Raw genomic sequence first — 12,235 nt, forward strand, 5'->3', positions numbered from 1 at the left:
GGTGTCATCCCACAAAGTGAAAGGTTGCCAGTTCCATTCCCAGTCATGGCACATGCTTGTGTTTTGAGTTCAGTCCCCAGTCCTGGCATGTACAAGAGGAAATCGATTGGTGTTCCTCTCTCGCGTTTATGTTTTTGTCCCTCTCTTTTTCCCTCCCTTCCTCTCTCTCAAATAAATAACACATAAGTAAATAAATATTAAAGAAAATGATGACACTTGTTTCCAAGAGTAGGTTCAACAAAGACTAGTGTCATTCACCCAGAGCTAGGGATCCAGAAGAAAAGAATGGCAGCTGGCCCAACTGTTAGTCCTCCAGGGATAAGGAATTGGTGAGACAGAGACACCTTCCTTTGTGACCCTGCCCCTGAGGAGTCACCTGATCAGGGAATCGAAGAGGCATTGATCAATTTGTCTAACAAACTTCAGAGGGAATTCTGCCCACAGGACCACAGAACCTGTAACATAACAACTTATAGTCACCAAGGCTCTCACGTGCCCGACCCAAGACACTCATGCCTTCTCCAGGAGGAATCAGCCAGGTTCTATATCACAAGCCTGATCCTGTATTCTTCTATTTTGGGGAATAGATCTTGTTCTCGATTGCCCACCTTCCATGAAAAAACAAGATTCTGGGGAGATGGTTGCTATGTGGGGTGCAAATTCTCAAGCCTGCAGAGCCCAGTAAGTGTTATAGGAAATAAGAAAAAGAGGTGGTTGAGTGAATAGGGTATTGACTATTGTTAATCACAAGGCGGGGGAAAACCTGCCTCCTGTCTGTGGAGAATGAGCTCTAGAGGTTATATGCATGAGAGGGTGGAAGGCTGGACTCCTTGTCTGAAATTTTCATGGCATGATGAAATTTTACTTCAGTTCTATTTTATTTGGTTAGATGGAATTTACGGGAATGGGGAGAAAGAAGCTAAACCCCCAGTCCACTCTGACACCATTGCACTTCCCAGAACCCTGGTCTTTGGTATGCAAATGGATGCCCCTAGGTGCTGAGAGAGCTTTAGGTCCTTTACCTTCTTATCTTTTCCCTGGTTGCCTGGCCCAAGAGCTCCAGAGCCTCTATCTTCATTCACTCAGCCTAGACAAATCATTCTCAATTCTTCCTTGCCAGCCTCATTTACTTGGGAACATCCCCTGTTCCTCAGAAAGGGTCTGCCCTTCCCCTCCTTCTGCACCCTTACCCATGGTTCTCATTAGGGACCTTCAATAAGGAAGGGTCTGAGGTCCCTGGTATCTAGGGCCACAGTGTATAAAGACTGGGATGGGGCGGGTGAGAGAGGGAAAGTGAAGGATGTACAAAAGTCCAACATCTAGCACCTTATTGACATCCCACCCTTCAGTTCTGGGAATTCTGGGAGACACTAGAACTGGCATGTCCCTTTCTCATAGTTCACCTTGAGTCCACTTGGGTGTCTAGTCTCATCCTTAGGCAGGAACATGAAATCATTTGCAAGATCAGAATTATTTCTTCATCTGTTTTGACATGTGTTCCTCTTCTTTGAAACAACTGACTTGGTTCTTCAACGTTAATGATGTAAGAACTCCCAATTCCATTCCCTTTGCCCTCAGTTTTGTCACTTTAAACCCACCTTTCACTCCAGACACCAGGGAAAGTTGTGATATAAATCACGACCCTCCTTTGACTGCACTTGCCCCACAGCCCCATTCTTTATCCATTATTCTTTTCAAGGTTCCCAGGGGTGTGGTCACCTCTCCAACCTAATTCTTCATCATCCCTGTCCCCCACTGCATACTTTAGCTAATGGCTAAAAGCATTCTGTCCCATGCCGCCTCTTACTCATGGTCTGTCCCCTACTCTATTCTTGTTAGGAGAACCCCTATTCAATAGCCCACCTGTGTAACTTCTGCCCAGGGATCTCTTCCTCCAGGAATTCTTCCCTGACTCTATCACTCTTGGCTGCATTTGGGACTTCTTCCAGCATCCCACTCTCCAGACTGCCTTTATCCCACCATTTAAGTCACTGTATTACAATGACCTGTTTGTGCATCCATCTCTGGTAGGTGGGCTCCCTGAGGTTGACGACCATGCCCAATGGTTGACACTTAGCCTGTTCCAAAGGAGCCTTTCTTGCAGAGTAGCTTCCAGGAGTTCTTTGGTGTCTGAGAAACAGCCTAGTTCAATTCTCTACCCCCCAACATGGCTCAACAAAACTTCCCACTATCGTTAGATACTAGAACCAGAGAAGAACATATTTATTTGGTGCATCAGTAAACAAAAAGGTGTAACTGACACAGGGCTGTATCCTCCCCTTTTGATTTCTATCCTCTGGCCCTAATGTAAAGGGTTTCTAATATGTGGGGAAATCTTTCTTAAGATGAACATTATTACTCATTTCATGACCCTTAAAATCATAATTCAGCTGCTTCTGCAACTCTAGGTGGGATTTATAGGGGGGAAAATCACTGTGGTGGATTTCACTTCCAAGAAACTAAGAGCAAACCCTGCAGCAGCCTGACTCCTGGCTTTGTCCATCAGAACAAAATTATTTCTCATTAGTTTCTCTCCCTCATGTTCATTATTATTTTCCTTGAATATTTTTCACTGTCTCAATCTTTCTACTTGGCTTGAGGAAGCAATATTTGACAATCCTAGCAATAAAACCATCTCATACCTTTATCAAACACGCTTAGCTTCTTAACCTGGAAGGTTTGTGTTGTTGGCTCTGCACCCTCCCTCAGAGGAAGCAGTAGTGCATCGGAGACCATGTTCAGCTTCAGAGGCCAACCCCTTCTTTGCCATTCCTCCAAGCAACAAAGGTCTTGAAAAGTCGTTTAATACTGTCTTCCATGGTCCTCATGAAATACACTAGGTCCTCCCTTAGTGTCTTGAATAGGTTCTTGGAAATGGGAAACAATAGGTAACAAAACCCATTCTACTACAAGTTAGTCTAATGAGTACAGAGAAGAGTTAACTTCTTACATCAAATCATCAACCTTATAATAAGACAACATTGAATGAAACAATGTTACTTGAGGACCTGCTGTACTTGTAAGGAGAGAAATTACACCAGGATGTTTGCATGTCAGCCCTAAAGCATGAGGGCCAGACAGGAGGTGATGCTTGAAGTAGCACTGGGAAGGTGGAGAGAGGGGGCATTGGTCCAGTCTCTGCCTACCTCCGACTCTCTTCTTGCCAGGTCCTGGGGGTCCTGGAACCAGAGGGGAAAGACTGGGTGTCTTCATTCACTTTCCTGTTATCACTCTCCTGGAAAGTGGATCTTCACATGTTTGGGGAGAGAACACAAAGGAGGCCGTGTCTGCTCATAGAGAAAGGACTGAAAATATGAATGTTGAGGGGCTTCCAGGAAGGCAATTAAAAGATGATCAATGTCCTCATATATAATCTCAGGAAAAAAATGTGTGACCAGTATCTTTTGTGGAATTGTTCATACATGTGTCATTTCTCTGTTTTTTTCTCTCTGAAGTCATCTTCTGTTTGTGCCTCTGGATTTTTAGGACAGAAATTCAGGGGTGTGTATGCAGGTATTTCAGACAAAGGCTGTGGAGAAGCAGTTGCTGATGCTACTCTGGGTAAAGAGCCCAGGTGAGCTGCAAGAACAAGAGAAAATAGGCTAAATTGTTTGGACCTGATAAGGGTCAACATTGGGAATGAGTGTTGCATAGGACTGAGAAAAGGACGTGGCTATTTAATGAGCAGCAACTTTATATTCCCTTTTTTGGCTCCCTTTCTCTCTTTTCTTCATCAGCATTTTATTTATCCTCACTCCATATAATAACCTCCTTGCGGGTAAGAATTGCTAAAGGTTTTAGAGCAGTGGACACCCAAAGACTATATGATGAGCTGCAGCAATGAAATAGTATTGGTTTGGAGCTCATCTTTTTAATTAATTCTACCAGCAAACCAATACAAAGAGACTCCTTTGCACTAAGAACTCAACTAGTATTGAGAACTGAGGTGGTTGGGAATTACCTAGCCAGGTGAGGGCCTGTGCCATGTATATAACAACAGGTAGAAATGAAGAGAAGGAAGTAGAGAGAGGATTAGGCAAAGGGAGAGGATCTTGACAAATTTCAAAGATGTAAGGCAGTATGGCCCTTTTGGAAAAGAAAAGCTTTGTAGGATGATCAGAATTTAGAATAAACATTGAGAAGTGGTGAGAAATAAGGCTAGGGTGTCAAACTGGAATCATGATACACCAAGGATTTTGGATGTTCTCAGCAGGTGGCACAAAAGCATTTCAAAGACTTTAGGCAGGGGAGTGACAGGATCCGATTTCTATTTGGAAATCTCAGTCAGATGGATGTGTGGAGGAATCAAAGGTGAAACAGGAGACCAGCAAGGAAGTCCCTGAAATAGTCTAGTAAGAAATGGAATTGTTTCCTCTTTTCCAATGCAGCTGATGCCATCAACACATACAGCGCACTCCAGGGAAAATCCAGAATCTCAGGCATTTCCCACATACCCTCCCCTATTCTGCTCCATAAGAAAAAATCCAATGCAACCCAGCAAGCCACACTTATTGATACACAAGAGAATTTTTTGTAAGATATTATACTTTAGAACTGTGTCCTGACCATTTGCTTAGAATATCTCCCATATGATCAGAGACAACCAGAGATGATTCCAAACTGCCCCTGCCCCAAAGGGTCAGAACAAAGATATTCATCCATTGCTAAACAAATTGCATATGATATGGCCATCTTTATCATTCCAGGGACAATATCAGGTTTGGAGTTTGTTTAATTGAGATATAATTGACATATAACATTATATAAGTATCTGGTGTATAACATAATGATTCGATATTGGCATAAATTGCAAACAATCTCCCCAATAAGTCTAGATACCATCTTGAACCTTACCTTCTTACAGAAATTTCTTTCTTCTGATGAGAGCTTTTAAGATACTCCTAGCAACTTTCAAACTTGCAATACAGTGTTAACTAGAGTCGCCATGCCATATATTACATCCCCATGACTTCTTTATTTTATATCTGGAGTTTTGGCTCTTTCGATCCTCTGCTTTCTCCTTCCACTTTGGGTTTTATACCTAAGAAGACTGACAATATTGACAGCCTCCATTGTAGCTAGGGGCATTACAGTATAACAAGTGTAGAAAAACACCTATAACAAGGAAAATAGAACACTGGAGATCGCTGTGTGGGTTTACGCTATTCCTTGTCCCTGGTTATAGGACCCATCCCTCTGTGTCTGGTTGCAGGGCCTTAAGCACCTGGGGTGAAGAGAGGAGAAAGTGGGTGGACTGTGAATGAGTGCACCCATGTTCCCAGCACCATTCTAAGCAGCACCCTGTGTGAGTGCCAAATCCAACTCTCATCCTTTCAGGCTGTGTTAAAATCCTGGGTAATTTCACTCCCCCCAGTAGTTAATGAACAGGATAGAAAACATGACTCAAAATTTTGTTTGTGACCTTTGAAGTAGTATCTTAGGGTATTGAATTAATTTAAGCCTTCATATTGTCTCTTCTCTTGAACATTTTAAACAATCCCTAAACTTCACAGATGAAATGTATTTTGTCAAGTGACCTATGTCCAGGAAGCGTCTGGCCCCATTCCTACCAGGTATTGCTGGTCCGTGGTACATTAAGTCTTAAGCATTGGTGAATGTGGTTATCATTTGGTGAAAATTTTCCTTCCTCTTTCTTTTTTCCTTAAGAAGTGAATCTACATTCTACTCACCCTCCAATCGTCTGTCCAGATATTTGAGATATTTTCTGAAAATTTCTCACCTCCAAGACATGATTATCTGACCCTTTCATGAGTCCTAGAGAGGGCAGAAAGCCCAGATCAAGTTACTGAGTTCACAAGACCTCATGTTTCATTTTTGTGTTAGAGTGAGTATAAAACATTTTATCTCTAAGGTCCAAAGTTGTTGTTTACTGATAATTATAAGCCTGGGATAAAGAAAATAGATAAGGGTTCCAGAGGACAATAACCAAGGGTTGACCAACAATATGATATGTTGCATGTAACAAATAAAACAATATAGAATTCCAAAATTTTGTAGTTATAGGTTTTATGCCCATTTACTTGAAGAAATGCATTTATTTAGGTTTTATTATTATTTTTAAGTATATCTTATTGACTATGCTATACAGTGGTCCCATTCTTTTCCGCTTTATTCCTCTCTGCCCTGCACCCTTCCTCCCACCAGCATCCCCCCCCCCCCCGCTCCTTATTCATGTCCATGGATCATGCATATAAGTTCTTTGGTTTCTCCATTTCCTATACTATCCTGAATCTCTCCCTGTCTATTTTTTATCTACCAATTATGCTTCTTATTCCCTGCATCTTTTCCCCCATTCTCCCTCCTCCCCCTCCCCACTGATAACCTTCCATGTGATCTCCATTTCTGTGATTCTGTTCCTGTTCTAGTTGTTTGCTTAGTTTGTTTTTGTTTTGTTTTCAGGTTCAGTTGTTGATGGCTGTAAATTTGTTGTCATTTTACTGTTCATGTTTTTGATCATCTTCTTTTTCTTGGATAAGTCCCTGTAACATTTCATTTAATAAGGGCTTGGTGATGATGAACTCCTTTAACTTGACCTTATCTGGGAAGCACTTTATCTGCCCTTCCATTCTAAATGAGTGTTCTGCTGGATAGAGTAATCTTGGATGTAGGTCCTTCCCTTTCATGAATTCAAATACGTCTTGCCAGCCCATCCTTGCCTACAAGGTTTCTTTTGAGGAATCAGCTGATAGTCTTATGGGATCTCCTTGTAGGTAACTCTCTCCTTTTCTGTTGCTGCTTTTAAGATTCTCTCCTTATCTTTAGACTTGGGTAACTTAATTATGAGGTATCTTGGTGCGTGCTTCCTTGGGTCCAAATTTTGGGGACTCTTCTGACCTTCCTGGACTTCCTGGAACACTATTTCTTTTCCCAGGTTGGGGAAGTTCTCCTCCATTATATTTTCAAATAAGTTTACAATTTCTTTCTCTTCCTCTTCTCCTTCTGGCACCCCTATGATTTGGGTGTTGGAACATTTAAAGTAGCCCCAGAGGTTCCTAAGCCTCTCCTCATTCTTTTGAATTCTTGTTTCTTCATTCTGTTCTGGTTGAATGTTTATTTTCCTTCTGCTCCAAATCATTGATTTGAGTCCTGGTTTCCTTCCCTTCACTCTTGGTTCTCTGTACATTTTTCTTTATTTCACTTTGCATAGCCTTCCCTTCTTCCTCTATTTTGTGACCATACTCAACCATTTCTGTGATCATCCTGATTACCAGGGTTTTGAACTCTGATAGGCTGGCTATCACTTCATCATTTAGTTCTATTTTTGGAGTTTTGATCTATTCTTTCATTTGGGCCCTATTTGTCTGTCTTGGAGTACCTGTTACATTGTAAGGGGCAGAGCCTTAGGTATTCACCAGGGCTGGGCAACCCACGTGGCTGTGTTGTGGTACTGTATGTGGGAGAGGGGTCCAAAAGGGAAGGATGCAGCTTGCCTAGCTCTCAGCAAGCATTCAGTCACTTCCCCCACTACCCACAAGCAAACTGGGCATTTCTGGTGCTGATTCCCAGATGAGTGGGTTTGTTTGTGTTCGAGGACTCTCCTGTGGGTCTCTCCAACAAATTCTCCTGTGAGACTAGGAGTTTCTCCTACCACGTCAACCCCCAGAGGTTTTTATAGCCAGAGGTTTTGAGGCTTTCTTTTTACATACTGGAACCCTGCATCGCATGGTCTGTCTCACTACCCAGTTGCTCCTCCTGGTTTATCCTCATGCAAACGTGGGACCACGCAGTTCTCCTGCCACCCCCTCACCCACCCAGTCCTCCAGCCACTGCCTTGCCACGTGTCCTCTCTGCCCCAGGTGTCTGTCTCCACTCCTCTTACAAATCTGAATAAATGTTTCTTCTTCCACTTCTTGGTTGTCAGACTTCCGTACAGTTCAATTTTCTGGCAGTTCTGGTGATTTTTTGTTTTCAAATTTGTTGTTCTCCTTCTTTTGGTTGTGCAAGGAGGCAAAGTGTATCTACCTACACCTCCATCTTGACCAGAAGTCTCTACTTCAAGAAATTTAAAAAGTAGAGGTAAACTGGGGTGGGGTGGAGGGATGGGGAGAAATGGCATACAACAGTAATTGAATAAAAATAAAAATTTTTTAAAAAGTAGAGGTAATTTAGGTCTATCTGGAACCAATCCCAGTTTGGCTGCCTGCCACAACAAAAGCCAAATATGTGCAAAAGGTGCTGGTGAAAGGAAAGAGGTTTATTCAAGTGCTGCCACATGAGAAGATGGGGATCCCTAGCTCCGAAGCCAATCTTAATATCTCAGTGCAGGCAGAGGTTTTTATAAGGAGGGAGAGGGAAAACAGAACAAAGAGATCAAGGAATGGCTGTGGGCATGCAGGTAGTGTTGTTCATGGTCCCATTAAGGATTTTCATGGGCAGCTTCCTGTATTTGGCCTTCTGGCTTATGTCAGTTGCATTCCTGTGTCTGAGCTGTTGACATTGGCCAAGGCCTTGAGGTCAGCCTGCTCCTAGATTCACACAGGAACTGAACCTGCTAACTAAAAAAAATAATAATTTAACATGCAATCTCTAACTTTGAGGGGAAAAAGTTTAGAGTAACATGCTGGGTTTAACATTTACTAAGATTAATGCAGGTAGCTTTATATAAGTAGAGTGTATTCATTCTCCATTACATGTTCAGTGTCTATTTCATGCTATTTTCTTTCCTCAGTCATCTAGCTGATATGTCCGCAACATGGAAACAAGAAATCAAACAAGGGTGTCATATTTTATACTTCTGGGATTTTCCCAAGACTCAGAGCATCAGCCCATCCTATTCTGTCTGTTCCTGTCCATATACCTGATCACTGTGTTTGGAAACCTGCTCATCATCCTGGCCATCACCTCTGACTCCCACCTCCACACCCCCATGTACTTCTTCCTCTCCAACCTGTCCTTGGCTGACATCTGTTTCACCTCCACCACCATCCCAAAGATGCTGCTGAACATCCAGACACAGAGCAAAGCCATCACCTATGTGGGCTGCATCACCCAGATGTGTTTTTTTAATATTTTTGGAGTTATGGACACTTTTCTCCTCACAATAATGGCCTATGACCGGTTTGTAGCCATCTGCCACCCCTTATACTACACACTCATCATGAACCCCCGCCTCTGTAGCCTGCTGGTTCTCATGTCCTGGTTCATCAGCATAACATACTCCCTGACCCAGAGTCTGTTGATGTTGAGGCTGTCTTTCTGTACCAACTGGGAGATTTCACACTTTTACTGTGAACTTGCTCAGGCCCTCATGTTAGCCTGCTCGGACACACTCATCAATCACATCCTGCTCTATATGGTAACTGGCCTTCTTGGCATTGTTCCCTTCTCAGGGATCCTTTGCTCCTATATTCGAATTGTCTCCTCAATCCTGAGAATCCCATCAGCAGATGGGAAATATAAAGTCTTTTCTACCTGTGGGTCTCACCTGTCCACAGTTTCTTTATTCTATGGCACAGGCCTTGGTGTGTATCTCAGTTCTGATGCACCTTCCTGGAGGGGCATGATTGCCTCAGTGATGTACACTGTGGTCACCCCAATGCTGAACCCCTTCATCTACAGCCTGAGGAACAGGGACATCAAGAAGGCTCTGCAAAACGTTCTTCGGAGAACATTCTATGTTCCATAAGAAGAACACTCATCCTGGGATTCTAAGCTGACAGGGGGAGGAGCAGTTGGCTAAAGAAATCCCACCTCTTCATCACATTGAATTTTGCTTGTCATCCATTCTCTGTAAGTGACTTTGGATACAATGGCTTTTTAAACACTCGTGGTTTATGGTCTCTATGGATTTACCTATTATGGAAATTTCATATAAATGAAATCATACCATTTTAGAAATCTGCCTGCCTTTTCTTTCAGTGGAGTCGAGTTCGATCTCTCTCCCTTATTGCAATCATGTAGGCCTCCACTGCATAGTCTTACATGAAGTCTCCCTACCTGTTTGTATGTCTCATGCAATTTCTCATTGTCATAATCAGCAGCTTTCATAGAAATTTCTTTATAACTAGTTTCTACCAAAAAATATTTATGGCTGTGAAAGTGCCTGATGTCTTCCCTGTTTATGCCAATGATATGTCTCACACAAGACTTGGAATTGGGAGAAGATGAAAACTCACTTGCTTAAGGATCTGCATCAGTAATTTGGGACAGAATAATTGATACAGCCAGGTATAACATTATTTTTTATAATATTCAAATCATGTGAGTCCACTAAGAAGGTAATGACAATACAAGAAGAATGCAGACTAACTGGATGGAGAGAACATCAGGAGAATTTGGATGGGTGGCAATGCATCTTTTTTAAAAAGATTTTATTTATTTATTTTTAGAGAGAGTGGAAGGAAGGGAGAAAGAGAGTGAGAGAAACATCAATGTGTGGTTGCTTCTCGCACGCCTCCTACTGGGGACCTGGGCCTCAATCCAGGCATGTGCCCTCACTGGGAATCAAACCAGCAACACTTTGGTTCCCAGGCCAGCACTCAATCAACTGAGACACACCAGCCACAGCACTGGTCATTCATCTTCAACAGCTGATATTTAAGTGGAAAGTTGAGGAAAAAAGAGGAAGAACATTCTAAACATAGATAATTAAGTTTAATGGTCTTCAGGTTACAAAGAACATGGTCTGTTTGCAGAACTACAAGAAAGACCATATGTGTAAAGAAACTTAGCATGCAACAGAATCGCTTATAATAGGTTCCAGCTGCAGAGGTTCTGATTCAGCAGGTCTGCAGCAGGGCCTGAAATTTAGTATGCATAAGCTCCCAGGGAATGCCTGTAAATGGACCAGTGACCAGTGATGGAGTTGGAAAGGGATAGAACACAATAAACCATGAAGGCTTTATAGACCTTGGCAAGGAGCTCTAATTACACCTAAAACAAAAAACAAAAACAAAAACTGGATTCCATGCAAAAGGGGAGAAAGTAAACATTCAGAAGCCTTTCAGGACACTTTTGCAAGAGTAAGAAATACAAATCATCGGAAAATCTGAGCAACTATATTCTTGTAAATTTTGAGAGAGGAAACAAGAAGAGAGTTAAGTAGTATGTCAGCCAGGTTGCAGTTAAAGCTCCTTCTACTCCTTGAGGTCACCTATCTGTGCATCTCTATGTGCCTTCACACAAGACTTGGAACATTCCTCAGGTCTTCAGACAGCTGCTCTTCCCGGGAGGACAGCAATATCCTCTGTGTTAGACATCCTCATGTTCTCAATGCCTTCTTAACCTAAACAACAGGAATCAGAGGAACCTGACCAAACTTGGAACAAAAATCAGGGCCAAGTGGGTGCTCCTGATTGGAACTTAGGCCCTCTAGAAATTTCAAGATGATGACACAGGCCAAATAAATTATCATCCTTAGCTCTTATTTTATTTACAGTCTAAGGTTCAATATTTTAAAATAAACATTTTTGAAGTATAATACTCATGCAGATGTTATTACCTAAAACTCTGTTCTCCCTATGTATCAAGCATTTCTGAGTTTGGATTTCTAGATTCATTAATATTTTCTTTTCTTTTTGAATTTATGTATTTATTTTCTATGGAGACCTACCTACTCCCCCAAAATCTCAATACCTCATCTTCTCTCCTTGAATTTTTCCATCACTGAGCCAAGCACCAGGCTTGTAATTTGTAAACCATAGCTGACTATTCTTTTTAAAAAAAAACTACCTTGGAATTCTCTTAACATCATCCCAAAATAGTTTTACTAGTAAGGAGATATCCCAAGTTGGCTTCCTCAAAAAGACTCAGAGACAGTGATGAGCATGCAGGATGGTTACCAGGTAGCGCCCCTGGTATCAACACCTGTGGAAGAGCACCTGTGTGGGAAAGAATTTGTCCTAATTTGCACAGAAATACGACCTTTTCCCAAGGTACTGGGAGGTAACCCTTAAGCCCTTGAAATTTAGCTAGTGACAGAAGTGATTGGTTATTGTGGGGGGCCCCATGAACCATACCTGATAGTTTATGCTAATGAGATGACTGAAGATGGCAATTGGTTGTGCCAAAGAGACCAAGCATGTATGTGAAGGGTTGGTGCTTTAGGGGAACTGATGTCAGCCCAGTGTCTGGGGAAGAAGGCTGGAGAGTGAGTTCAACCAAATGGGAAATGATTCAATTTATCCCACTGATAAAATGAAGCCTCAATAAAATCTCTGGACACTGAAGCTCAGGTGTGCTACCTGGTTAGCAAGACTCTGACTGTTGTCTCACA

The 12,235-nt window shown here is 42.2% G+C and overlaps 1 protein-coding gene across 2 annotated transcripts; it reads left to right on the forward strand.

Moving 5' to 3' along the window:
• The first annotated feature begins 593 nt into the window (after window positions 1–593).
• Window positions 594–10,202, forward strand: LOC112301392 (olfactory receptor 7C1). Of its 2 annotated transcripts, none has more exons than XM_024556849.3 (2): window positions 594–681; window positions 8,690–10,202. In XM_024556849.3, the coding sequence occupies exon 2, from the start codon at window positions 8,714–8,716 to the stop codon at window positions 9,644–9,646; it is 933 nt and encodes a 310-aa protein (XP_024412617.2). In that variant the 5' UTR covers window positions 594–681; window positions 8,690–8,713; the 3' UTR covers window positions 9,647–10,202. The 2 variants fall into 2 exon arrangements, with proteins under 2 accessions (XP_024412617.2, XP_053767374.1); XM_053911399.1 differs by lacking the exon at window positions 594–681 and adding an exon at window positions 5,773–5,845.
• Window positions 10,203–12,235: the final 2,033 nt, after the last annotated feature.

Source organism: Desmodus rotundus, chromosome 9 (assembly GCF_022682495.2).
Source record: "Desmodus rotundus isolate HL8 chromosome 9, HLdesRot8A.1, whole genome shotgun sequence".
In the NCBI taxonomy this organism is placed as follows: Eukaryota; Metazoa; Chordata; class Mammalia; order Chiroptera; family Phyllostomidae; genus Desmodus; species Desmodus rotundus.

What these genes read in the sequence shown, in the direction of transcription:
- LOC112301392 (XM_024556849.3), top strand. Translation starts at nt 8,714, where the DNA reads ATGGAAACAAGAAATCAAACAAGGGTGTCATATTTTATACTTCTGGGA.